The sequence below is a fragment of the Jaculus jaculus genome, chromosome 11 (assembly GCF_020740685.1).
Source record: "Jaculus jaculus isolate mJacJac1 chromosome 11, mJacJac1.mat.Y.cur, whole genome shotgun sequence".
NCBI lineage: Eukaryota > Metazoa > Chordata > Mammalia > Rodentia > Dipodidae > Jaculus > Jaculus jaculus.
Window position 1 is genome coordinate 48177695 of NC_059112.1, and position 26835 is coordinate 48204529.

Genomic DNA, 26835 nt, shown 5'->3' on the forward strand with positions numbered 1-26835 from the left:
CAAGAAATAAAAGAGAAGATCCAGTTTTAAGTTTTAGTAACTACAACAACCTGATTTGTGACAAAGATGATAAAAACACACACAGGAAAAAAACAACAGCATCTGCAACAAATGGTGCTGGAGAAACTGGATATCAATATATAGAAAAAGGGATCTAAACTCACTTCTCTCACCTTGCAGAAAAACCAACTCTAAATGGATCAAACACCTCAACATAGAAAGTGAAATTGTAAAACAACTAGAGGCAAAAGTAGGAAGAACACTCCAGTATATAGGTGTAGGGAAAGACTTGTTAAACAAGACCCCAGTAGCCAAGGACAAAAAAGACCATTAGGATCTCATGAAACTAAAAAGCTATTGTATAGATAAGCTAACCATCACCAGTCAATAGGCAACCTACAGAGTGGCTGAAAATCACCAGCTATATAACCAGTAGAGGTTTAATATCTACAATATACAAAGAACTCAGAAAACTAAGCAATTAAAAATCAAACAACCCATTTAAAAAAATTGGGGCAGGAAACTGAACAAGAGTTCTCAAAGGAAGAAATTCAAGCCAGGTGTGGTTCCGCATGCCTTTAATCCCAGCACTCAGGAGGCAGAAGTAGGAGTATCGCTGTGAGTTCAAACCACCCTGAGACTACATAGTGAATCCCAGGTCAGCCAGGCTAGAGCAAAACCCTACCTCAAAAAAATCAAATAAAAATAAAGGAATAGGGCTGGAGAGATGGCTTAGCAGTTAAACGCTTGCCTGTGAAGCCTAAGGACCCCGGTTCAAGGCTCGGTTCCCCAGGTCCCACGTTAGCCAGATGCACAAGGGGGTGCACACGTCTGGAGTTCGTTTGCAGAGGCTGGAAGCCCTGGCACGCCCATTCTCTCTCTCTCCCTCTATCTTTCTCTCTGTGTCTGTCACTTTCAAATAAATAAATTAATTAATTAATTAAAAAAATAAATAAATAAAGGAATAAACCCAAATGGCCAATTAACACCAAAAAAGATGTTCAACAATCAGGAAAATGTTTTATCAACCAGGAAAATGCAAGTTTAAATGACTGACATTTCATCTCACTCTAGTCAGAATGGCTACATATATATATATCTCAAATGATGAGTTGGAAATGGCTTAGCAATTAAGGTGCTTGCCTGCAAAGCCTAAGAATGTTGGACTCTCCAGATCCCACATAAGCCAGACATACTAGGTGACACAAGCGAGCAAGGTCACACATGTGCTCAAGGTGGCACATACATCTGGAGTTCAGTTGCAGTGGCTGCAGGCCCTGGCGCACCAATTCTCTTGTCCCTCTTGCTCGCTCTCTCATTTAAAAAAAAAAAATCAAATGACAACAAATGTTGAGGAGGATGTAGGGAAAGAGGAACCCTTATCCACTACTGGTTGGAGCTCAAACTTGTAAAACCATTATGGGTATCAGTATAGAGATTCCTCAAAAATCTGAAAATAGATCTGCAATTAGGTCTAGCTATACCACGCCTAGGCATATATACCCTAAACACTCTTTACCACAAAGATACTTGTTCAGCCATGTTTGTTGCTAGGGATTAAACAGGCCAGATGCCCACCAACTGATAAATGGATAATAAAGATGTAATACATACACACTGTGGAATTCTACTCAGTGATAAATAATGAAATTTGCAGGAAAATGGATGGACTTGAAAAAAATCATAGTAGATGAGGTTACACAGGCTCAGAAAGACAAATGCTACATGTTCTCTCATATCCATTTTCTACGATGAAACAGCTTGATCTGTTTGAAAGTTGTAGAACACATCAATAGTACTGGCCAGGAACTAGAATGAGACTAGAAAAGAATGGGAACAAGGAATGAAATGAAGAGAATAAAGGACAGGGTGTGTGTGTGTGTGTGTGTGTGTGTGTGTCAATTACACAAAACTAATGACTACATGAACCAGTACCATAGAAACCTTCTTCCTGGTTAGCTAATTAAAATATATATATATCTTAATAAGAAGGGAAGGGTTGTCCAGGCAGAGTTGCCCTGTAGCGGTTGGAGAAAACTTAACCCTACCACCATGAGCTCTGGCTGGTAAATCCCAGTACCAGAAGTAGATTATTCCCCACAGATGGTTGTTGGTCAGGCAGGCCCACGAGGTCCCCAAAACAATACAGGCTATTGCCAAAGTATTTGTTTACACAATAGAGCTAAAGGGTAAGACCTTATTGTTAAAGACATCACAAGCTGTGAACACAAGACAAAGAGAGATCACAATGAAACTAAAAAAGAAGCTAGTTTCCTGGTGGTTAGTCCTCATAGTGCTGGGAAGTGATATTCGAGTTGCTGGGGGCTGGAGAGTGGATAATGTTCACCTACAGTGTGAAGTAGCTAGGGATCATGTAAGCTATAAAATCAACCAGGCAGGCAAGATGAACACACTTGCACAATAGAGACACACAAGCTATGGAGATAATCAACTGCTCTCTGATTGGACAAGGCCCACTCAGTGAGAAGAAATTCATATACCTAGCACTGATAAACAAGTTAGAATCCTATGGATAGAAAGGTCATAGACTCTAGAGAAAAGCTCTTACTCTTTCACTAAAGAAAAGGTATGCCCATGAAAAAAGTCTTTGAAAGCACTATGTTTACTCCATTTCCTCCTTTGATCCATGCTACTCTCATTCTTATTTGGAGAATCTGCTTTTTCTTTTTTTTTTTTAACAGATCATAAGAAATACCAGAGAGAACCAAGATCCATCAATACAAGAAAATAGCTGAAGGTGGGCATGATGGAGCATGCTGTTCATCCCAGTATGTGGGAGGCATATGTAGGAGGATCGTTGTGAGTTCAAGGCCAGCCGGGGCTAGAGTGAAACCTTAACTCAAAAAAAAAAAAAAAAAGCAGAAAGAAAAGACAGCTGACTGCCTAGCAAAAGATGAGTCATTTCTATCCCATCTGCAGACACTACAGAGGAAGTAGCATTTTAAACTTGCGTGCTGTTCTCACTACTAGCCTGACAACCCTCCAGGGAAATGGAGACAGACATTAAGGAGACTCAAAACTCATCAAAGAAGAAATTCAGAAGATGCAGACAGCTCAACACTGAAAGAGACTTGTAACACACCCATCAAGGCTCAGGGAACATTGTGGAAGAGGGAACAGAAAGCTTGTAAGATGCACAGGGTGGGAAGGTATATCCAGAGGCATTGCACCCTCCCAAGTGGTCTCATCATCTCCCCCCTACTGAGACAGATTTTGCATTCATGACCTCACAGCAAATATCAACAACCCAACTGATAAGGGCCCTCATAAAAAGGGGGGACAAGGTAGAGGGGACATAAGAGTACATCCTAATGGGAATGTGAACAATATGCAATCTGTCTATCCTGTAAAGTTCATAATAATCATTTTTAAACTATATATATTATGAAAATTGCCTATTAATAAAGCCTCTATCCCACCAAAATGGACTATCATGACTGTCCCTCATGGCTCTATTTACACTACCAAAAAACTAGTTCTCTACATTCCAGTCCTACAAGCATTTCCACTCTTCCTGGCATACCTCCAGTCCATGCACTTATCTACTAATCCAGATCTCCTCTTCCTTCCCTTCACTCCTCCCATTCCTCCTTTATTTCACCTCCGAAAGTTACCCTTTTCATTGTAAAAAAAAGAAAAAAGTCCATAAATCACATACCCTTTCCAACTGATACTTTATTGACAAACTCTTTGTAAACCAATAGAATAGAACAAAGCAAGCATCCTAAAGCTGAGCAAAACTAAAACTATCAACAAGCCTGTGGAGGTCAACACTGGGACTACCCTCTAAAAACTAGAAAGAAACACACTTCCTAGTAAAACTAAAATTATATAAAACAAAAGAGACAACAAAATAAAGCTGTAAAAGAAAAGGAGGGAAACAAAAAGGACAAAAAGCAATCTATCTCCACAAATGTCCAAGACACAACAAAGAAACAGAGTACAGGACCACAGACCATTATAACACTCACAACCTCACAACTCCTGTATAATGGGAGCTGAAAAAGAGACAGGTAAAATGTCAGGAAAAAAATTTAAAGCTCTACTGCTAAAAACAATTAACAACCATATAGAAACCTCAAATAAACAGATGAGTGATCAAAAGTATATTCAAGACCTCAACAAGACAGGCTCCAAAGTGAAATAAGCAGTGATTAAATTGAAGGAAAAAAGTAATAAATATTAAAGAAAAAAAAACTCAGCAAGGAAACTGAAATTCTACAAAAGAATTAAAATTAAAAAGAAATTATAGAAATGAAAGCAATGATCAATCAAATAAAAACACATCAAAATGCACTAGTGACAGACAAGATCATGCAGAAAAATGAATCTCAGGAATGCAGGGCAAACTCAAGACAATACATTCAGAAAATACTTCAAGAAAATTAAAAAATATGACCAATATTTGCAAGAACTCTGAGATAAACTCAAGACACCCAACCTCATAAAACAAGGGGTAGAAAAAGGAGCTAAATGCAAAAATAATCAACCAATGGTTCAATGAAATTATAATAGAAAATTTCCCAAATCTAGACAAAGAAGCTGACACTCAAACACAAAAGACAAGATGAGCCCTGGTCGCCACTGCATCCTTAGCCTTCCACCATGGCCGCCTACAAGCTGGGGCTGATCTGGCATGGTGAGAGCGCCTGGAACCTGGAGAACTGCTTCAGCAGTTGGTACGACCAGAGCCTCACGGGCCACTAGGAAGTGAAGCACAGCGGGAAGAGGCTGTGAGATGCTGGCTATGAATTTGACATCGGCCTTACCTCAGTGTATAAGGGAGCAATCCCAATGCTTTGGACACTGCTGGATGCCATTGACCAGATGTGATTGCCAGTAGTGAGGACTTGATGCCTCAATGAACTGCATTATGGGGGTTTGACTGGTCTCAATAAAGCAGAAACTGTTGCTAAGCATGGTGAGGCCCAGGTAAAGATCTGGAGGCATTCCTATGATGTCCCACCACTGCCGATAGAGCCCAACCATCCCTTCTACAGCAATATTAGTAAGGACTGCAGGTATGCATACCTCAGTGAGGACCAGCCACCCTCCAAGGAGAGTCTGAAGGACATGATTGCCAGAGCACTACCTTTCTGGAATGAAGAAATTGTCCCCCAGATCAAGGCAGGGAAGAGAGTCCTTATCACCGCCCATGGCAACAGCCTTCAGGGTATTGTCCAGCATCTGGAGGGTCTCTCTGAAGAGGCCATCATGGAGCTGAACCTGCCAATTGGGATTCCCATTGTCTATGAGTTGGAAAAGAACTTGAAGCCCATCAAGCCCCTGCAGTTCCTGGGGGGTGAAGAGACTGTGTGTAAAGCCAAGGAAGCCGTGGCTGCCCAGGACAAGGACAAGTGAAGGCCAGCTGGACAACTACTTCCCCAAGGAACACCTGCTCTGTCCTCATGCCCTATGCCCCTCTCCCTGGCACCTATCACACTGACTACATCTTTAAGATCTTAAGTTGTAGCTGCAGATGGGGACCAAAGGCTTCCATTTTCATTTTAGTATTTTTTCTCCTGCACCCACTGCTTTCATAGAATCTAGTCAGAATACCACATCTGAGGTGCAGGTCCTTGGTCTAAGCCCAGGCAATGCTTCTCTTACCCAGGAGAGTTGAGGTAGTAGTTCTAGTTCTTCTAGCCCTTTGTTTACTAAGGACCTGCCTGCGAAGTTGGTCAGGGAGGAAGCATGCTGAGGCACAACCAATGAGAAACCACAATCCATTTTTGTGCCTAGAACCTGTTCTGCATTCTTCTATGGTAAGGTCTTGGAGCACTAGTCATTGCAGTGGAATATGAATGTAGCCTGATAATTTTAAGAAAACAACGATTTCCTTCCTGACCCCAGAACACTGGGATCAATCTTGAACTAAGTTCATGCATTACTTTAGTTTAAGAAAATATATGCATATACATACACGTCTATAAGTAATGCTACACAAGAACCCTTCTGGGGTTTCTAGGGGTGGTTAAAATAATTCCATGTGGTAATGAAAATAAGCCATTCCTCATACCAAAATGGTTTAAGCTCCATCCATTGCCTTGAAGAAGTGGTGTAGGAGTGCCTCCTGCTGTGTGTCTTAGAATCCCTCATGTACCTTGTTTTGTGGCAGTGAAATGAAATGCCCCTTAATCTTGTCTAAGTTGTGCATTTCACTATGTCTCATTTCTAAATCATGTTCCAGTAACTTGTTCCTGCCACTTGGGCTCAGTTCTCCTTTTGGGCATAACTACTAAATCTTTTCCAGATCAGTATAATAAAGGAGTGATGTGCAATAAAAAAAATTTAAAAAACACAAGACATGTACAACTTAAAAAATAAATAAACAAAACATAAGGGCTGAAGCGATGGCTTAGCAGTTAAGGCAAAGCCTGCAAAGCCAAAGGACCTAGTTTTGATTCCCCAGTACCCACATAAAGCCAGATGCACAAGGTGGCACATGCATTTGGAGTTCATGTGTAGTGGCTGAAGGCCCTGATGTGGCCATTCTCTCCCTCCCTCTCTCTGCCTCTTTCTTCCTCTTTCTCAAAATAAATAAATAAAGTATTTTATAAAAAATGACCAGAGAAGGACCTCTGCAGGATACACCTCATATAACAATGTAAAAAGTACAGGACTGGAGAGAGTGGTTAAGGCGCTTGCCTGCAAAGCTCAAGGATCCAGGCTTGATTCCCAAGAACACATGTAAGTCAAATGCACAAGGTAGCACATGCATCTGGAGTTCATTTGCAGTGGCTAGAGGCCCTGGTGTGCCCATTTTCTCCCTCCCCCACATCTCATAAGTAAATTTTTTTTTTAATTTTGAAAAATCAAAAGTAAAGAAACAATACTAAAAGTTTCAAGGGGAAAACATCAACTCACATACAAAGGTAGGAATATCAGAAAGCTTTCATTCAGCAATCCTGGAAGCCAGGATAGAATGGAGTAACATATTCCAAGCTCTAAAAGTAAATGACTACCAATTGATAATGCTATATCCAGCAAAATTACCTTTTAAAATAGATGGGTAAATAAGGTTATTTCAAGACAAACACAAACTGAAGCAATTTGTGCCAACTAAACCAGCTCTACAGAAAATACTAAATAGTAATACAAGAAAGAACACACAACAGGATATACCTCCAGAAACAGATGAACAATAATGAAGTGGGGCCAGGCAAGGTGGCACATGCCTTTAATCCCAATACTTGGGAGGTAGAGGTAGGAGGATCACTATGAGTTTGAGGCTACCCTGAGACTTCATAGTGAATTCCAGATCAGCCCGGACTAGAGTGAAACCCTACCTGGGGGGGGGGGGGGGGGGGAAGAAATGGGAATCAATTATGTCTCATACAACACATCATCAAAATCTCAGGGTAGTACCAAAGGCAATATATAGATTTAACACAATTCCAATGAAAATCCCTACAGTGTTCTTCACAGAGATAGAAAAAATGATCTCAAATTTCATATGGAAAGGCAGAAGGCCTCACATATCCAAACATATCCTCAGCAAAAGAAACACCTCTGGTGGCATCACCATAGCCGATATAAAGCTATACTACAAAGCCATAGTAATAAAAACCGCATGGTACTGGCATAAAAACAGGAGTATAGACCAATGGAATAGACTTGAGGACCCAGATTTTGGGCCAAGCAGCTATAGCTACTTGATATTCGACAAAGGCCCAAACAATATAGACTGGAAAAAAGATAGCATCTTCAACAAATGGTGCTGGACAAACTGGATAACCACATGCAGGAAACTAAAACTTGTTCCACACATTTCACCATGCACAACACTCAAATCCAAATGGATCAAAGACTTCAACATAAGACCAGAAACTCGAAAACTACTGGAAGAAAATTTAGGAAGTACTTTCCATGATATAGGAATGGAAAAAGACTTCCTGAATAAAACCCCAGTGGCTCAAGTTCTTAAACAGTCACTCAACCATTGGGATCATATGAAGCTGAAGAGTTTCTTTACAGACAAGCATATAATAAGCAAAGCCAATAGAATATCCACAGAATGGGAGAAAATATTTGCAAGTTATCCAACTGATAGAGGCCTTATCTCTAGAAATTACAAAGAACTCAAAAGTCTAAACAATAAGAAGACAAATACCCCACTCACAAAATGGGGCACAGAGTTAAACAGGCAATTCACAGAGGAAGAGATACAAATGGCAAACACACACCTAAGAAAATGTTCATCATCCCTAATCATCAGAGAAATGCAAATTAAAACAACTATGAGATTCCACCTTACCCCAATAAGGATAACCAACATCAAAAGGTCCAATGAAAATAAATGCTGGCGAGGATGTGGAGAAGCAGGGACACTCATTCACTGTTGGTGGGAATGCAGGATGATACAACCACTTTGGAAAGCAATATGGAGACTCCTGAAAAAGCTGACTATAGAAATACCAACAGACCCAGTTATACCATTACTGGGCATCTACCCTAAAACCTTCAAACCAAAAGCCAGAGAGATTTGCTCAACCATGTTTGTAACAGCTCAATTCATAATAGCTAAAAGCTGGAATCAACCCAGATGTCCATCATTAGAAGAATGGATAACAAAGATGTGGTATATCTACACAATGGAATTCTATACAGCAGTAAGAAAAAACGACATAAAGAAATTTGAGGAAAAATGGTTGAACCTGGAACAGATCATTCTCAGCAAACTTACCCAATCACAGAAAAAAAATTGACACATAGTCTCACTCATCTGCAACACCTAACCTGAATCTGCCCAAGATGCCTTACATACCCAGCAAGCACCTCATGGACTAGACAATAAGATGGATGGGAGGGCGGGGAGGGAATCAAAGGGTGGAAAACAGTAATCTGGACACAAACGGCAATGGTACCATAAAATTCTACTTCCTAAAAGACAGACCAAATGGCTGAACCTTCACTAGACCCTTACAGGAAACACCTGAACCACAAGACACTGGAGAGGGTAGGATCAAAACTGACCTAAATCTCCTACATCTTCCCTCCCTCCCTCTCCCTCTCCCCTCTATCTCTCTTCTCTCTAACTCTTGTATATTAGTTATCTTTTTCCTCAATTTCTTAGTGGACACTGACCTGTAACCCCCACTTCCAGCTTGGGCCTACCATCCACAATGAGCTTTTGATCAGAGAAACCTGCAAGGTTTCCCAAAACAATGACAGACTTCTGTCAGAGTACTTGATGACCCACCAAAGGCCAGTGGTAAGACCCTATTGCTGAAGACTCCATACGCAGCTGACGCGTAAAATGGAATGACATGGCTGGAAGCCAGGAGAGAGTCAGTCCCCAGACAGTCAGCGTGTCTAGTGCCAGAAGGTGCTACATAGGCGACTGGGGGAAATGACCAAGATCTGTCCAAGCAACACATTATTTAACCTAATTAGCAACAAATAACCGGATGTGATGCCCACACAAGTGCAATAGTGGTACACAGCCATGGTGAGGAATCAATTGCTCTTGATTTGGCTAACTGATCCACTCAGTGGTATTAGACCCATAGCTGGAGCTGGGAAACAAGTCAGAACCATACCCAAACACAAGCCCACTCTACAATATCAAGCTACCATCAATCACGGGGTATAAGAGGGCCTAAACCTACCATACTGTCTATCAAAAAAGTAAGTGTTATCTCAATTTTCTGGGTGCTAACTTACTCTCCATTGGAGAATCTGCTTCTTTTCCAGATAGATGCAGATCCTAAGAAGAGAGCTGCCCCAACATACCTCAAAAGGGGCCCAACTGAAACTAAGGACAACTGGCGAAATAAGCAAGGGTGATGTTTTCCTGTGAACTGGATACCAGCACAAAGGGGAAGGAGATCAACGCAGAGAAAAATCAACTCCTACCAAATCAGAGAGCCAGAGCCTCAGAGGCCCCCAACACCTCAGCACTGAAGCAGACCAAAAATGAACCCAACATGGCTCAGGGAAATTTTGCGGAAGAGGGGGCGGAAAGAATGTCAGAGTCACATGTTGGGTCATGATATGTAGACACATTTATCATACCAATAACTGGGGGCTAACTCCACAATGCACGACCCATTTTCATTAACAAGGAGGGTCTAATGTGAGGGGGTAGATCACAGATGAGCCTAAATAATGGTAGCAAACTGCCTGTATTTACTGAAAAGAAAACTAATAAATTAAATTAAAAAAAAAATCTCAGGGTAGGGTTGGAAAGATGGCTTAGTGGTTAAGGTACTTTCCTGCGAAGCCTAAGGACTCATGTTCAACTCTCCAGGTCCTACATAAGCCAGATGCACAAAGGTGAGGCAAGCTCAAGGTCAAACATGTGCACAAGGGGGATACATGTCTGGAGTTTGAGTGCAGTGGCTAGAGGCCCTGACCCATCAATTCTCTCTTTCACTCCTAATCTCTAGCATTAAAAAAAAAAAGTGATAGTGCACACCTTTAATCCTAGCACTTGGGAAGCAGAGGTAGGAGGATCACCGTAAGTTCAAGGCCACCCTGAGACTACATAGTTAATTCCAGGTCAGCCTGGGCCAGAGTGAGATCCCTATTTCAAAAAACCAAAAAAAAAAAAAAGGAGAACTGGTCAATTTTGTTGGGCTTGCCACAAAAACAAAAACAAAAACATTTCAGGGTAAAGGAAGAGAAATGCTAAAAATCCAGCCAATCAGAACATCATCTCACAAAATATTAAGGGACAGCAAGCCTCTTTCTATAATAACCCATAATGTAAATGGCATCAACTCATCAATAAGAAGACAGTCTAAATGAATGGATTAAAAAAACAATCCAAGTATCCGATATCTCCAAGAAATACATGTAGCCAGTACAGATGTTCAAAAACTCAAGTGAAAGGCTAGAAATCAAGCTACCAAGCAAATGGAAGCTATAAGCAAGCAGGAGTGACATCTTTATATGAGAAAAAGTAGATTTCAAACTAAAATAATCAGAAAAGACAAAAAGGGACACTACATATTAACAAAGTGATCAATTTATCAAGAAGATGTAACAATTATACATATGTCTGCACCAAATATTGGGGTCCCTAATTTCATACAACAAACATAAAAGACATAAAAAATCACTTAGGTGACACAGTAATAGTGGGAAGCCTAAATCACTAAAACAGAGAATAAAACAGAACACGTGTCAAGATACAGACCTAGGCAAGAACTTTCTGAACAGGGTTTTAATATCTCAGAAAGCAACCCTAAGAATTAACAAATGGGACTACATGAAATTAAAGTTTCTGCACAGCAAAAGAAACCATCAACAAAGCAAACAGACAGCCTAAGAACAGAAGAAAATCTCTGACAGCTACACCTTAGTCAGGGGACTAATGGCCACAATTTACAAACAGCTACAAAAACTAAACACCAAAAAAATAACTATGCCAATCACCAAATGGGCTAATGAAATGAACAGTTTACAAAAGAGACACAATGGGCCAATAAGTACTTTTATAAGTGTTCAATATGTCTAGCTTCAGGGAAATACAAATTAAAACACCTTTGAGATATCATTTTACCCCAGTCAGGATGGCTATAACTGAAACAGACAATATATGCTGATGAGCATGCAGGGAAAGAGGAACCCTCATCCACTGCTGGTGAGAGTGCAAAATAGAACAGCCACTATGGAAATCAGTATGGTGGTAAAAAAAAAAAAAAAAAGTTATAAATAAACCTCCCATACTATATCTAACTATACCCTAAGGACTCTACACACTAGTAGAGATACTTGCACATCCAATATTTATTGTGGCTCTATTTATAAGAACTAAGAATCAGAATCAACCTAAAGCCCATTGGCAAATGAATGGGTAATGAAAATATGGCACACATTTACAACAAAATTCTACTTAGCAACTGAAAAAATGAAAAAGAAATTTGTAGGAAAATGGATGAACCTGTAAAGAATCATGTTAAGTGAGGAAAACTCAGAAAGACCAAAATCACATGCTCTCTCTGATATGTAAGTCCTAGCTTATCACGTCTATAGTACATATATACATAAGGGGGTAAATGTGGACAAAATATATTAAGGTAGAACCATCACCAAAAGAGAGGATAACGAGATGAGCTAGAAGAGAGGTGAGAGAAGGGTGAAAGGACATGTGTGACATGTAAACAGAACAGGGAAGGATACTGGGGAGGGAGGAGGGAACTGAGGGGGGGAGAAGAGTTGGTGATTGGAGGTAGGGAATGAGAATCAACTAAAAAAGTTGTTTCTAAAAATGCCAGAATGAATGATACCTATAGAAATAAAGTTTAAAAACTGATGGTCATTTTAGCATTTACTTAATAAAGTAGGCAAATTAACCATTAGAAGTTACAACTTTCTTCCCCCCCCCCCCCATTACTAAAAGCTTTTAAGAAAGAACTATCTCTTGGAAATAAAATTGAGTGATTTTTTTTTTAAAAACCTCAGAATTATAGGGACCTTCTTTTTTTTTCTTGCTGGCAACTACAAAAAGACACTAAAATTCATACAAATCCCTTCAATGAATTCTTGTTTCAAACTGTCAATGATTATGTGATAGTCTAAAAATTATTTTCAAATTCTTTACACAGATGAAGAGATATTTCATAATAATAGTAAAATATACCATTATTGGGCTAATGGTAAGACAAGGATCTTAAGTTTTCCACTCTTGGCAATATGGACTCTATTGTAAATACTGTGTAATATTAGAGCATTATTAACCTTAAAGCATTGTGATATGGTTTGGATGGGATATGACGTACAAGTAACAACAACAACAACAACAAAAACTTTTAAAAAAGCAAAATGAGAAGTTCTAACATCACTGACCAAAATCTCTTATCCCCCTGAAAAATGAGGAAAGGGACTGGAGAGAAGGCTTGGCAGTTAAGGTATTTGCCTGTGAAGCTAAGGACCCAGGTTTGACTCCCCAAAACCCACATAAACAAGATGCACAAGGTAATTCATGCGAACAGGTGGCACATGTATCTGGAGTTCATTTGCAGTGGCTAAGATCCTGGCATGCCAATTCTCTATCTCTTTCATAAACAAAAAAATGAGGAAAAGTACTTACAATTTGTATCCTTTTATTATCATCTATAATGATTTGAAGCAGCCTCTCAACAAGAAAAGAAAACAGGGATACAGGGGTTGTAGGCAGAATAAGAGCCTCCTGCAAAATAGTCAGCAGTCTTTTCCTGCAGTCAGAAAGATCCATCTTACTTTAAATACCACTATGACAAAATACATTTTCTAGCACTTTCTTTACTCTACAGACTTAAATTACTCTGTTTTTCTGCTTGTTTATAACTAGAGGTACAAAATCCATAGTATAGACATTAGGCAAAAAAAAAAAAAAAACCCTCAGATTCTGCAACATATTTTCATAAGCTACACTATGGGCTTTTAATAAATCAACACTAAAACCTACCATAGGTGAACCAAACCTTTAAGACATCAGTCCTATTTGCCCTTTGAAATTGAACTAGATGATGTTAGTATTAACAAACCACCTTCATATAAGTGCACAGAACATATAATTAAGTAAAACACATGATATCTGATGACAGATAATTAGCTGGTTCATGGATTTACTGAACTATACTCATTAGCATTACTCTACAGTTACTGAGAGGGCTACTAACTGTAAAAGTAGAATGTAAATTAGTATGTCATGTTATGATAGCAGCAGCTTCATAATCTCATTCTTTCTTTTCTTTTTTTTTCTTTTTTTTTTTGAGGTAGTCTCACTCTAACACAGACTGAGCTAAAATTCACTCAATAGTCTCAGTGTGGCCTGAAACTCACAGCAATCCTCCTACCTCTGCCTCCCAAGTGGTAGGATTAAAGGCATGTGCCAACATGTTCAGCTTCAAGTGTCATCATCTCGAGTGTACCAAAAGGACACATCAAACAAGCCTCTATCTTCTAGGCTAGTGTAAGTACACACTATGATATCTGCATACCAACAAAATCACCTAACAACATATTTCTTATATTCTTGGAACATGTACTATCACTGAATATTATTTGCATAAATATACTATAATACACAGAAGAGGAAAGGAAAAAGTAAACTTATCAGTGCTAGGATAAATTATATTTAGTCAATACTATATTTTAATAGAAGAAATTAGAAAGGTGAATTAGATCAAATGCTAACATTTAGACATACTGTGACGGTTAATATTGTCGCTGCTCTAGAATCAATTAGGAGATAAATCTCTGGCCATATCTATAAGGGAATTTCCAGGTCAAATAAGGTCGGCAGTTTTTAGGTTAACTGAAATAGGAAGGCCTACTTTGTGGGTGGCACCATTCGATGGGCTAGAGTCTAGGACTGAATAAAAAGGAGAAATAAGCTGAACACCAGCATCCAGTGTTCTCAGACTCCTGAACTGAATGTGACCAGCTCCTTCATGCTCCTTCCTCCATGCCTGAAACAATAAGCTGAAATAAACCCTTTCTTCTATAAGTTGCTTTTTATCAAATATTTTGTCACAACAGCAATGAAAGTAACCAACACACATACCGTCCCCCTTCTTCACTGGTATCCAAAGATTTGATGATAAGAATCAATTGCTGACCTATAAACTCTCTTGTCATCAAATTTCCAATGTAGGAAAAATCACTTCTCTGTTCTTCATTAACTGCTGGAATGCTCTGAATGTAACTAAAACAAGCAGAATAAAGTAGATGTAGCTCAACAGAAGAGCACTTACCTAGATTGTGCAAGGCTCTAGCTATGTTCTATCCCCAACACTGCAAAAGACTATAGAACAATTTACATATACCAAACTATGATTTCAGATATTTTAACAGTTAAAAGAAACAGTTGTATTTTTTTTAAAAAAGAAATGCAAGTATGCACTTAAAATACTGAGTGTGGGGCTGGAGAGATGGCTTAGCGGTTAAGCGCTTGCCTGTAAAGACTAAGGACCCCGGTTCGAGGCTCGGTTCCCCAGGTCCCACGTTAGCCAGATGCACAAGGGGACGCACGCATCTGGAGTTCGTTTGCAGAGGCTAGAAGCCCTGGCGCACCCATTCTCTCTCTCTTCCTCTATATGTCTTTCTTTCTGTGTCTGTTGCTCTCAAATAAATAAATAAATAAATAATATTTTTAAAAAAAAATACTGAATGTGAAAGCAGAGAAACATATTTAAAAGTACATACTCCAAACTGTTTAAAATAATGATAGAATTAGGGAAGTAAATGTTTAAAATAGTCTATATTTTTATCTTAAGTAATTAGGTTTTTGAATTTTAAAAGGAATGCATATTTAACTCATATAATTTTAAAGTAAAATATGAAGAAGTTTGTAATCAATATAATTTAAGAAAAAGTTGTATTTAGAAAAAAGCTTAAAGGTAAGCTACATAAAAAGATTTTATCCCAGCACTCGGGAGGCAGAGGTAGGTGGATTGCCGTGAGTTCGAGGCCACGCTGAGACTCCATAGTGAATTCCAGGTCAGCCTGGGCTAGAGTGAGACCCTACCTCAAAAAAAAAAAAAAAAAAAAAAAAAGATTTTAACAAAACTGGCCATGAGGGCTGGAGAGATGGTTTAGTGGTTAAGGAGCTTGTCTGCAAAGCCTAAGGACTCATGTTCAACTCTCCAGGTCCCACATAAGCCAGACATACAATGTGACATAAGTGCACAAGGTTACACATGTGCACAAGATAGCACATATGTCTGGAGTTCAATTACAGTGGTTGGAGGCACTGGTGTGCCAATTGTCTCACTGACTTATAAAGAGAGAGAAAGAATAAAGAAAAAAGGGAAAAAACAACTGGCCATGACACTTCATCCTCTGAGGTTGAAACTACATCTTTATACCAAATCCAGCATAATCCCTGTTTCTGTAGTTTGCAAGCCAAGAATAATTTTTAGGGCTGGGGAGATGGCTCAGCAGTTAAGGCGCTTTCCTGTAAAGCCAAAGGACCCAGGTTCAATTGCCCAGGACCCACATCAGCCAGATGCACAAGGTGGTGCATGAGTCTGGAGCTTGTTTGCAGCTAGCTGGAGGCCCTGGCATGCCCAAATTAAAAAAAAAAAAAGTGTTACATATGCCGCAGCAAGATGCCCTGATGTATACACATGCACGCCAACCCATGCAAATACACAATATTACTTTTAAAAAAATACCTTCTTGGGCTGGATAGATGGCTTAGCAGTTAAGTGCTTGCCTGTGAAGCCTAAAGACCCCGTTCAAGGCTCCACTCCCCAGGACCCACGTTAGCAAGATGCACAAGGGGGCGCACACATCTGGAGTTCGTTTGCAGTGGCTGGAGGCCCTGGCGCACCCATTCTCTCTCACTCTCTGTCGCTCTCAAATAAATAAATAAAAATTTAAAATAAAATACCTTCTTTTTATGGCTGGGCATGGCGGTACAGACTTTTAATCCCAGTACTCAGGAGGCAGAGGTAGGGATCACCGTGAGTTCGAGGGCACCCTGGACCAGAGTGAGACCCTCCCTGGGGGGGGGGGAACCTTTTTTAAATGATAAATTTTTAAGTGTAATATGTGACTATTATATAAAATTAAAATAAGTCAAGAGAATCTTATCAGAAAATAAGACATATTCATTTATTTTTGTAGTCAGCTGCATGTGTACTGTAGTGAGAGCTGAGTCACTGTGATAGGAATGGTCTGGTCCACAAACCCTGAAATATTTCTTATCTGCCAACCAACTTCAAAAAATAACACATTAGGGCTGGAGGAATGGTTTAGTGGTTAAGGTGCGTGCCTACAAAGCCAAAGGACCCAGGTTCAATTCCACAGGACCCACATTAGCCAGATGCACAAGGGACACACACATCTGGAGTTCATTTATAGTGGCTGGAGGCCCTGGTATGGCCATATTCTCTCTCTCTCTCTCTCTCTCTCTCCCTCCCTCCCTCCCTCCCTCCCTCCCTCCCTCCCTCCCTCTTTCTCTTTGTCAAATAAATAAATGAATAAAAATGACTCCTTAAAAAAAAATAACATATTAGCCAGACACAGTGGCACATGCCTTTAATCCCAGCACTCAGTAGGCAGAGGTAGGAGGATTGCCATGTGTTCAAGGCCACCCTGAGACTACATAGTGAATTCCAGGTCAGTCTGGGCTAGACTCTATCTCAAAAAAACAAAAACAAAAAATAAATAAAAATTAAAAATACCAAATTATTATTAGCACCTTTTTCCATAATCAGATCTTACCTGTTTTAGGGACACAACATAAATTAAACCTTTATCTTTTGGTTCTCTCAATATACTAACACAGGATTATTCTTTTTTTTTTCTTTTTTTTTTTTAATTTTATTTATTTATTTATTTATTTATTTGAGAGTGACAGACACAGAGGGAAGGAGGACAGATAGAGGGAGAGAGAGAGAATGGGCGCGCCAGGGCTTCCAGCCTCTGCAAACGAACTCCAGACACGTGCGCCCCCTTGTGCATCTGGCTAACGTGGGACCTGGGGAACTGAGCCTCGAACCGGGGTCCTTAGGCTTCACAGACAAGCGTTTAACCGCTAAGCCATCTCTCCAGCCCCACAGGATTATTCTTTAGAAACCGCATATACCCATATATCCTTACATGTACAAAAGCACGGTTTTTAACTTATTCCCCATCAAGCATAACTTTGAGTAAGGGCACTGAGATTGGCATAGACAGCAACAAAAGTACAAACTGAAATAACAATTTACCTCAGTAAATACTCTGCATATACTACAGGCTCTGGCAAAATTTGCTCTAAAAATTCTTCACCTTCATCTCCTTTTGATTTCAAATATTCACAAAGGACACGCCAGTACAAGGAAATTTCAGGAGTTAATGCTTCCACTGGAATCAATTTCCTTCATTTAGAAGAAGAAATAAGAGAAAGCAGACTTTTATACCCACTTAAGAAATTGAATATGGCAATAAGAAGCAGATTCAACTTATACCATCATTCTTTTCATTACAAATTCACAAACTTATCCACACATAAAGGAATTTAGAAAGCAAACAGACAAAAAAAAAAAAAAAAGCCACAGAAGCACTCAAACGAGCCACATGTGACAGGGGTGCAGAGTGGGGATCATGCAAAAGTCAGTCATAGAGGCACACCTTAAGTAGTGAATGGCAGTTTGTAACAAAGAGTACTGACCTCTACTACAGGGAAAGCACAGCAAGAAGATGTGCATCAAAGAAAAGAAAAAACAGAGACTTTTTCAAGAAAACTAATTTTAGTTGCAGAAGTTCAATTTAAATATATCTGTATAATTTAAGTAACAAAAAACCTTTATGTACCTGTCTTCATTGTTTTTACAGACTCCCACCAGTTCATTGAGAGGAGTAACTGAAAATAAGGCATTAAGAACAGAGACAGCCACATCAGAAGAATTCTCCACATCCAACCGATGAAGCAACTCCAAAATATTTCCTTCAGTGAAACGTAGCCAGCCTTGGAGAAGATGCTTCTGCGCTGCTTGTTTCACAGCACCTGTTAAAGTATTTGAAACAGGTATACAACCACCTTCCTTGACCCCTGTCAGCCTTCAGTTCTTGCATTTTCTGTTTTAATTAACTTTTATCAATCAATGTTAATATCAACTTGATATTTATACTATAAATAAAGATCACAGGCAGAACAACACATAGTAAAGAAATAAATACAAAAGTCATGGTAAAAATACAAATTGAACAGGCTAAGCATCAAATAACCAACCTCTATCAGAACCTACAGAAAAAGATTCCCTCTTCCAGATTCAGTGGGTATCAGAATACATATTATCTATCATTTCACTTGTTGACTGATTTCATTTAAGACATTCCTTTTTTTTAATGGGTTTTTGTTTTATTGTGTTTTTTTGAGGCAGGATCTTGCTCTAGCCCAGGCTGACATGGAATTAGTCTCAGGATAACCTCAAACTTATAGCAATCTTCCTACCTCAGCCTCCCAACTGCTAGGATTATAGGCATAGGTCACGATGCCCAGGTATGATATGATTTCTATTTGTAGTGGATCATAATAAACATACATCACTAATAAACAAACTAATTCTTACAATTTAAGGCCATCCTAATCATGTCTTTAACAATGTATTTAAACTCAAGTTGGCTTTTTTGCTACATCAAAATTGACTTCTCATGGGTGTTAGGAATTTTAAAAATATCATTCCCATAAGTAGATTCTCTAGTTTAACAGATGCAGGTGGTGGGCACTAGACAGGTATAAAATCATTCCTGATTTTTTCTTATGTACAGAACACATTTATATTAAGATAGCTAGAAAAAGGACAATTATTTTTAAGGAAGAGAAAGAGAAATGAGCTTCTGTCCAACTTCTGACATAAATTAGCTGCATAAAATTTAGTTTTGTTTCTCCCTCTGTAAAGTACAGAAAGTCTGAAAGAACTAACTGTTGCTCCCTCAAAATGTCAAAACCTCTGGCTGGAGAGATAGCTCAGTGTTAAGACGCTTGCCTGCAAAGCCTAACAACCAAGGTTCAATGCCCCAGTACCCATGTAAGGCCAGACGGACAAAGAGGCACATGTCCCTGGGGTTCATTTGCAGCAGCTGCAGGCCCTGGTGCACCCATTCTGTCTATCTATCTTCTATTTCTCATTGCTTGCAAGTAAATAAATAAAAAATATTTTTAAGGAATACAAAGATTGCTTAGTGGTTAAGGTACTTGCCTATGAAGCCTAAGGACCCAGGTTCAATTCCCCAGTACCCATGTAATCAGATGTACAAGGTGGTGCATGTGTCTGGCTAGAGGCCCTGGCATGCCCATTCTCTATCTGCCTCTTTCTCTCTCTCAAATAAATAAAGAAGTACCAAGAATGTGTGTGTGTATACACACACACACACACACACACACACACACACATTAAAAAAACAAGATCCTTAGCCCTAATTTTTGACATAGTATATTAAGATATTCTTACAAGTTTGGGGTAACAACTGCTTTAATCTCAATTATGATTGTGTTTCCTAAACTTCAGCAAGTCTGCCTTCAAAAGCTACTAACATTTACAAAGTTGTATATCCTTACCTGATCTGTCATTTAGGCCTTGTTGAAGGAGCATTACTCTTTGAGCAATGGACATAGCTCTCATATGAACCTTTTCAGCTAACACCTAAAAGATAATAAAAAACAGTTATAAGTCACAATGAAATTGGTAGATTTATTTATTGAATACAACATTAGTTATAGAAAATAAACCAGAACACAGTAACTGGTATCTGTTAATACACTTAATACAATAATATTCTATCTAAATTACCTATATTTTAAAAGAAATCCTAACTAGTAGTACCATTAGTTTACTAAGTATTATTCAGTACCTTAATATGGCTTGTCTTTAAAGAATATGCCTACAAAAGACACTGAACTTACTTACCTGATAAGCCAGCTTTCTGACAGCCTCCTTTACATCCTTGATGCGTCCTACAATTTGTGGCAAAGTCTTCGCTGATGGTGCAATACATGACAATACTGCTCGCCTAACTTCTGGATTTGAATCATTTTCAATCAAAGTAACATATGCTAAAAATAAAATAATACATTGTAACAATGAAAAAAATTTTTACACAGTATTTGTTCCAGACACCTTCAGATTTCTGAGATGAACTTCCAGACCAGGCACAGTTATGGAGAAAGAGATTTATTGAAGGTTACAGATCCAGGGGAAATTTCATAATGGCAGATGATGGCCTGCTTTCACAAATCCAAGCAGAGAGAGAAACATAAGCCAGTAGCCCAAAGGTCAAAAGCCACACAGCACAGCACACTTCAGGGACTCCAGCTAGCATACTTTGCATATTTTTATATTGAAATCTCAAACCCACGACCTGCCTCCAGCCAGGTGGCTGTAGATGCAAACTACAAACTAACAAAACATAATGGAGGCCATCTATTCAAACTACCACAGTATCTCACACTCTAATATTTTCATTTTTCTTTAAGTCATAAAGATATTATGTTTTAGTCTTATGTATTTACTTTTAGCTGAATAAAATTTTTTTTAAGCAACTTGCCTTCCAAGAAGAGTATGAGATAATATTAAACATACTGAGAATGAAGGCTAAAACTAAAAACAACCCTTAAAGTCAGGAGAAAGTTTATTATAGCAGGCAGTTTAAGCTAAGATGATTTTATAAAGGATCTATTATTCTGACATTCTTAATATCTTATTTTTATTTAATTGAAAGAGAGAAAGAAGCAGATAGAGAGGAAATGAATGAATGCACCAGGACCTCTAGCCACTGCTAATGAACGGCAGACACAAGCGCCACGTTATGCATCTGGCTTTACATGGGTCCTGGAGAATCAAACCTGGGTCATTTGGCTTTCCAGACAAGCACCTAAACAGCTAAGCCATCTCTATAGCCCTTATTTTGATATTTAATGATTGATTAATAAATAAATAAATAGCTTCTGGTTGGATTCATAGGAAGAAACCCCATTTTCAAGCAAGCACCTTGAACTGCTGAGCCACCTCAATAGCCCTCAAAGCTCATTTCTTTTTTTTTTTTATTTTTAAATTTTTATTAACATTTTCCATGATTATAAAAAAATATCCCATGGTAATTCTCTCCCTTCCCACCCCCACACAAAGCTCATTTCTTATACTTAAACATGTTTACTTACCTGTTCTTCATACCTTGTCCCTGGGCATCATTATTAAGCACATGTTGGCTATCAAATATAATTTAGCACCAAAAACGTATCAACTACTACAAGCTATCAAAATTGATTGGGACAAAGAGAACAGAGAAACAGAAGAATGTACAAATATACCTGAAGGTATAATATGCCCAAATGAAAAAGAAAAACCATATAACTAGTCTGAGGGATATGACTATTCTTCTGTGGATAAAGTAAATCATTATTTAAATAAGAAATTTTAAAAAGTCATCACTTTTCAGCCTTTTGGCTAAAATCAACTGGGATTAAAAATTGCAAATCTGGGCTGGAGAGATGGCTTAGCAGTTAAGCGCTTGCCTGTGAAGCCTAAGGACCCCGGTTCGAGGCTCGGTTCCCCAGGTCCCATGTTAGCCAGATGCACAAGGGGGCGCACGCGTCTGGAGTTCGTTTGCAGAGGCTGGAAGCCCTGGCGCGCCCATTCTCTCTCTCTCCCTCTATCTGTCTTTCTCTCTGTGTCTGTCACTCTCAAATAAATAAATAATTTAAAAAATATTTTAAAAATATTGCAAATCATCTGGGCATGGTGGCGCACGCCTTTAATCCCAGCACTAGGGAGGCAGAGGTAGGAGAATTTCCAGGAGTTTGAGGCCACCCTGAGACTACATGGTGAATTCCAAGTCAGCATGAGCTAGAGTGAAAACCTACCTTGAAAAACAAAAAAGGAAAAAATGCAAATCAGGGGCTGGAGAGATGGCTTAGCAGCTAAGGTGCTTGCCTATAAAGTCTAAGGTCCCATTTTCAACTCCCCAGATCCCACACAAGCCACACACAGTGATCCAAGCACACGGCTGCACATATGCACAAGGTGGTCCACACATCTGGAGTTCAGTACAGTGCTAAAGGACCTACTGACCCAATTATTGCTCTTACTCTCCCATTTTTTAAAAATAAGGCCACTCTCTTGGGCTTGCATCAAAAAAAAAAAAAAAATGCAAATCAGGGCTAGAAAAATGACTCAGTGGTTAAGGCACTTGCCTACAAAGCCGAAGAACCTGGGGTTGATTCCCCAGTACCCATGTAAAGCCAGTTAACAAAGTGATGCAAGTATCTAGCATTCATTTGCAGTAGCTAGAGGCCCTGGCATGCCCATTCTCTCCCTCCCCAAATCAAAAACGTTTGGAGTTCAATTGCAGTGGAATGCTTATTCTCTCTCTTCTCTCTCATAAAGGTGTGTGCCACCACATCCAGAAAAGAATATTTTTAACCAAAGATGTTCAAGACTGTGACACAATGAACAATCTAAAGCAAACAAATATGTTTTTGTTTCAAAATATATAAAGTACCCTAAGAATTAAAATTTTGATTTTATCCTAAAGATAATCTTTATTAATTTTTGTACAGCTATATAATGTTACCTATAAGTTTAACATTTTGATTTTTAAAAGAAAACCCTACTAGAAAAATGGGCAAAACACATTAGAGGCATCATTAAAATATATATATATATATTTTACATATATATAGAGATAGATATGATATATATATATATCTATCTATATATATCATATATATAGATAGATAGATGTCTTATATATAGATAGATATATATATACAGTCGCTTGTACATGCATAATGATGTCTTAGTCAATGACAGGTTGCCTAAACAACAGTAGTCCCATAAGGCTATGATGGAGCTGAACAATTCCTACCACCCTATGATGTCATAAATTGCCATAATGTCATTGCATTGATAATATATTTGTGGTGATACTGATGTAAACAAACACTGCCTTGCTAGCTATATAAAAGTATAGCATATACAATTATGCATAGTTGATGACTGTTACTGATTCATGTATATACTATACAAAACCATATGACCTGTACATAAAAAGCCATGTACAAACATTCCTAGCACTGTTTGTAAAAAGCAAAGCAACTAAAAATAACTAGAGGGGCCATTAACTTGAAATAATATATGGTTAACTCCATATAACAGGATGTATTTACATAAGAGAAATACAAATGTGTAGTTGTAGATACCAGAATGATAAATAATTTGAAGGAAAAAAGTCAGAAAAGGGCTGGGGAGATGGCTTACTGGTTAAAGCCTTTGCCTGCAAAGCCAAAGGATCCTGGTTCAATTCTCTAGGATCCACATAAGCCAGAAGCATGAGGGGCACATGCATCTAGAGCTTGTTTGCAGTGCTTGGAGGCCCTGGTGCACCCATTCTCCCTCTCTCCCTCTCTCCCTCTCTCCCTCTCTCTCTCTCTCTCTCTCCAATAAATAAATAAAATATATATATTTTTTAAAGTCAGAAAAATACAACATGTATAACACAAAATGACAAGCAAACCTTAATAGTGAGACAGGCATGTTACTAAGTTATTTAAATTTAATTCTTTAATAAAGCAGGAAGTCATTAATCCAAAATTCACTGTAAATGTTACCTCTGAGAGAGAAGGATTCAACTGGTAAAGAAAAAAGGCAGTTTTCAAAGGTACAGATAATACTCCTTTTTTTTTGGTTTTTCGAGGTAGGGTCTCACTCTGGCCCAGGCTAAGCTGGAATTCACTATAGTTTCCAGGTGGCCTCGAACTCACAGCAATCCTCTAATCCTCCTACCTCTGCCTCCTGAATACTCTTTTTTTTTTTTTTAAGGTTTGCTTTTTTTAATTTACTTATTAAAGACAGAGACTGAGAATGGGCAAGCCAGGGCCTCCAGGCACTGCAAACAAACTCCAGATGCATGCACCACCATGTGCATCTGGCTTGCGTGGGACCTGGAGAATCAAACCTGGGTCCGTAGGCTTCACAGGCATGTACTTTAACTGCTTAGCCATCCCTCCAGGCCCCAATACTCTGTTTTTAAAGTTGTTCAATGGTTAATGGTTAGGTACTATATTCTTATACACACATGCACATATACACATACTATCTATCTTAGATAATAAAAATTGATGCCAAGCGTGGTGGTGCATGCCTTCAATCCCAGCACTTGGGAGGCACAAGCAGGAAGATCGCCAAGAGTTCTAGGCCACTCTGAGACTGCATAGTAAATTTCAGGCCAGCCTGGGCTAGAGCAAGACCCTACCTTGAACCCCCCCCAAAAAAAATTACTAAGAAATTAAAATCAGCAACACTAAAACAAGATTTAGGAAACAACACATACCATTAATCACTGGGCATTCATCATTCTTGGGATCCTGGAGTCGAGAAAGAGCCAGAACTGCCTGTATCCTCACATTTGGAATCTTATCTTTGAGTCTAATAAGCATGGCTTCATTGATTTCATCAAACAAATCGTCGTCAATCTGGGCATTTTCTGGCATACTTCCCAGAAGCTTGTTTACAAGCTGGCACACTCTAAATCTGACTGCATTGCTGTTTGCTTCATGAGACTACACAAAACACATCCAGAGTCACTGCTTGTCACACACCTTTCCCAAATAGTCAATACTATTTTAACATTATCTATTCATAACTGTCTCAAAACATTACATAAAAAGAGGAATGGGATTATAGCTCTGTGGTAATGCACATACCTAGTAAATGCAAAGCCCCAAATTTGCTCTCTAGGATCACAAAGACACCAGTAACTTATTACTTGTAGAAAAGCTACATGTATGCATGCTAAATATCTTTTACAGAGTCTCAAACAGTCTGAAGAAACATTTGCTAAATTACAAAAGCATATCCTTCTTGTAAGGATTCTTTACAAAACAGAAAACATTTCAAATAAACATGTGAGAGCTAATTTATACAGGCCATTAAAAATTTAAAACTGGAGCAAAAAATCTTAATCTTAATGACAGTTAAGACTTCCCTTAAAAGATACTTGTTCACATATCTTTTCTGTCACTAGACTGTTTTTCTGTGTTAAGGACCAAACCTAGGGCCTTGTAATTGCTAGGCAGCCACTGAGCTAAATCTCTAATCCCATCTAATACTTCATTGTATAAAATAAACAAACATCATAGCAAACTTGTCTACATTACTTCCACAAAGTGCTAGTTTTCACAGTACCTTCAAAAGAAAAGTAAACAGGTAATTTAAAATGCCACCATCTTGTTCTTCTTCCTCATCTTCATTATCAGATTGGTGAAATGAAGTAACAAACTTTGCTGCAAATTCTATGACTCTTTCCACAGCAGGTTCACGTTTATAGACCACCATAGCATACTTAAGGTAATGAACAAATTCCTCCTGAAAAACTATTTTGTCATCCATCTGAAAGACAAAAGAAACTCCTCATAAACTGCAATGAGAAAAATTAGTTCCAACATTACCATAATACTGTGGTCAGAGGGCACAGCCCCTTACATAATAGGAAAGACAGCCACATGTCTGAGGCATACGAATGTTGAAGCCCAGTACGAAGGTGATAAGGGGGAACTAGAGAAAAGGTAAAACAAGAATATCTGCAACAGACTGTTCAGCGTTTTTGAGCCTACGTTTCCCTACCTCCTTTACTGCCTAGAGCTGGAAGTAAGAAGCAACCAATCATATTATGCTCAACATTACTGTGTGTGCTTTACTATAAACTGTAAAACTTTGAAATCAGAGCTCAGGATTTCTTTTTTGTTTTTTAGATTACTAGGCTTGGGTTTTAGCGGACTTATAAAGCTATTTGCTTGTGATCTCAATGCCTTTGTCTTTACTCACCCACTTAAATACAGCTGAAAACACTAAAGTAAAACTAAATGGTTTTTGATAAACTCTGAAAACCAGTGTGAGAGAGAAATAAACCTGAAAAATCCTCTCTAGCATATAGTTTGCATCTTTCATGGAGGACAAAGCATGAATTTTGGCAGTAAAAGTATTCCTTTTTTATATATACCCTGAATTCTCAAAGAGTTTATTATCAAGTTGGTTTAAATAAGCTCCCTCATGAATAACTCATTTGCATTTATCCTATTTAGCCTTTCCCATCACTCTCATATCCTATCTCAAAATCCTCAAAACTCTGTTTTATTTGTTTAGCAAGCTTTCTTGAACTCCAACATCATTTATCATCCCCTATATTCACTGTCCCCTTTCTTCCGGGTCACTCAATACAAACACATGCTATCAACATGAATTGGAAGGACAAAATCTTAATAATGAATTTAGTATTTGGTGACTGAATTCAACTTAAATGTTGGAGATGGTTGACGGGTGGACGGCTGGCTTTTCTGCTGTGAACTGAAAAGCCCGGGGACAATGTCAACGCTCAGGGCACACTGCGGCCAAG

At 38.7% G+C, this 26835-nt stretch overlaps 1 protein-coding gene and 1 pseudogene across 2 annotated transcripts in view; one reads left to right on the forward strand and one right to left on the reverse strand.

The window, feature by feature from the left end:
- Ncapg (non-SMC condensin I complex subunit G) overlaps nucleotides 1–26835 on the reverse strand; it is a 61436-nt gene that overhangs the window by 34131 nt on the left and 470 nt on the right. For both annotated transcript variants that reach the window (XM_045161589.1, XM_004656081.3), the window contains exons 2-9: nucleotides 25629–25832; nucleotides 24775–25003; nucleotides 20355–20500; nucleotides 20006–20090; nucleotides 18259–18451; nucleotides 17673–17822; nucleotides 14519–14659; nucleotides 13061–13184 (exon numbers count right to left, since the gene is read on the reverse strand). In XM_045161589.1, the coding sequence (XP_045017524.1) occupies nucleotides 13061–13184; nucleotides 14519–14659; nucleotides 17673–17822; nucleotides 18259–18451; nucleotides 20006–20090; nucleotides 20355–20500; nucleotides 24775–25003; nucleotides 25629–25832 (1272 nt within the window). The remainder of the gene's footprint in view (nucleotides 1–13060; nucleotides 13185–14518; nucleotides 14660–17672; nucleotides 17823–18258; nucleotides 18452–20005; nucleotides 20091–20354; nucleotides 20501–24774; nucleotides 25004–25628; nucleotides 25833–26835) is intronic.
- On the forward strand, nucleotides 4627–5382 carry LOC105943851 (annotated as a pseudogene).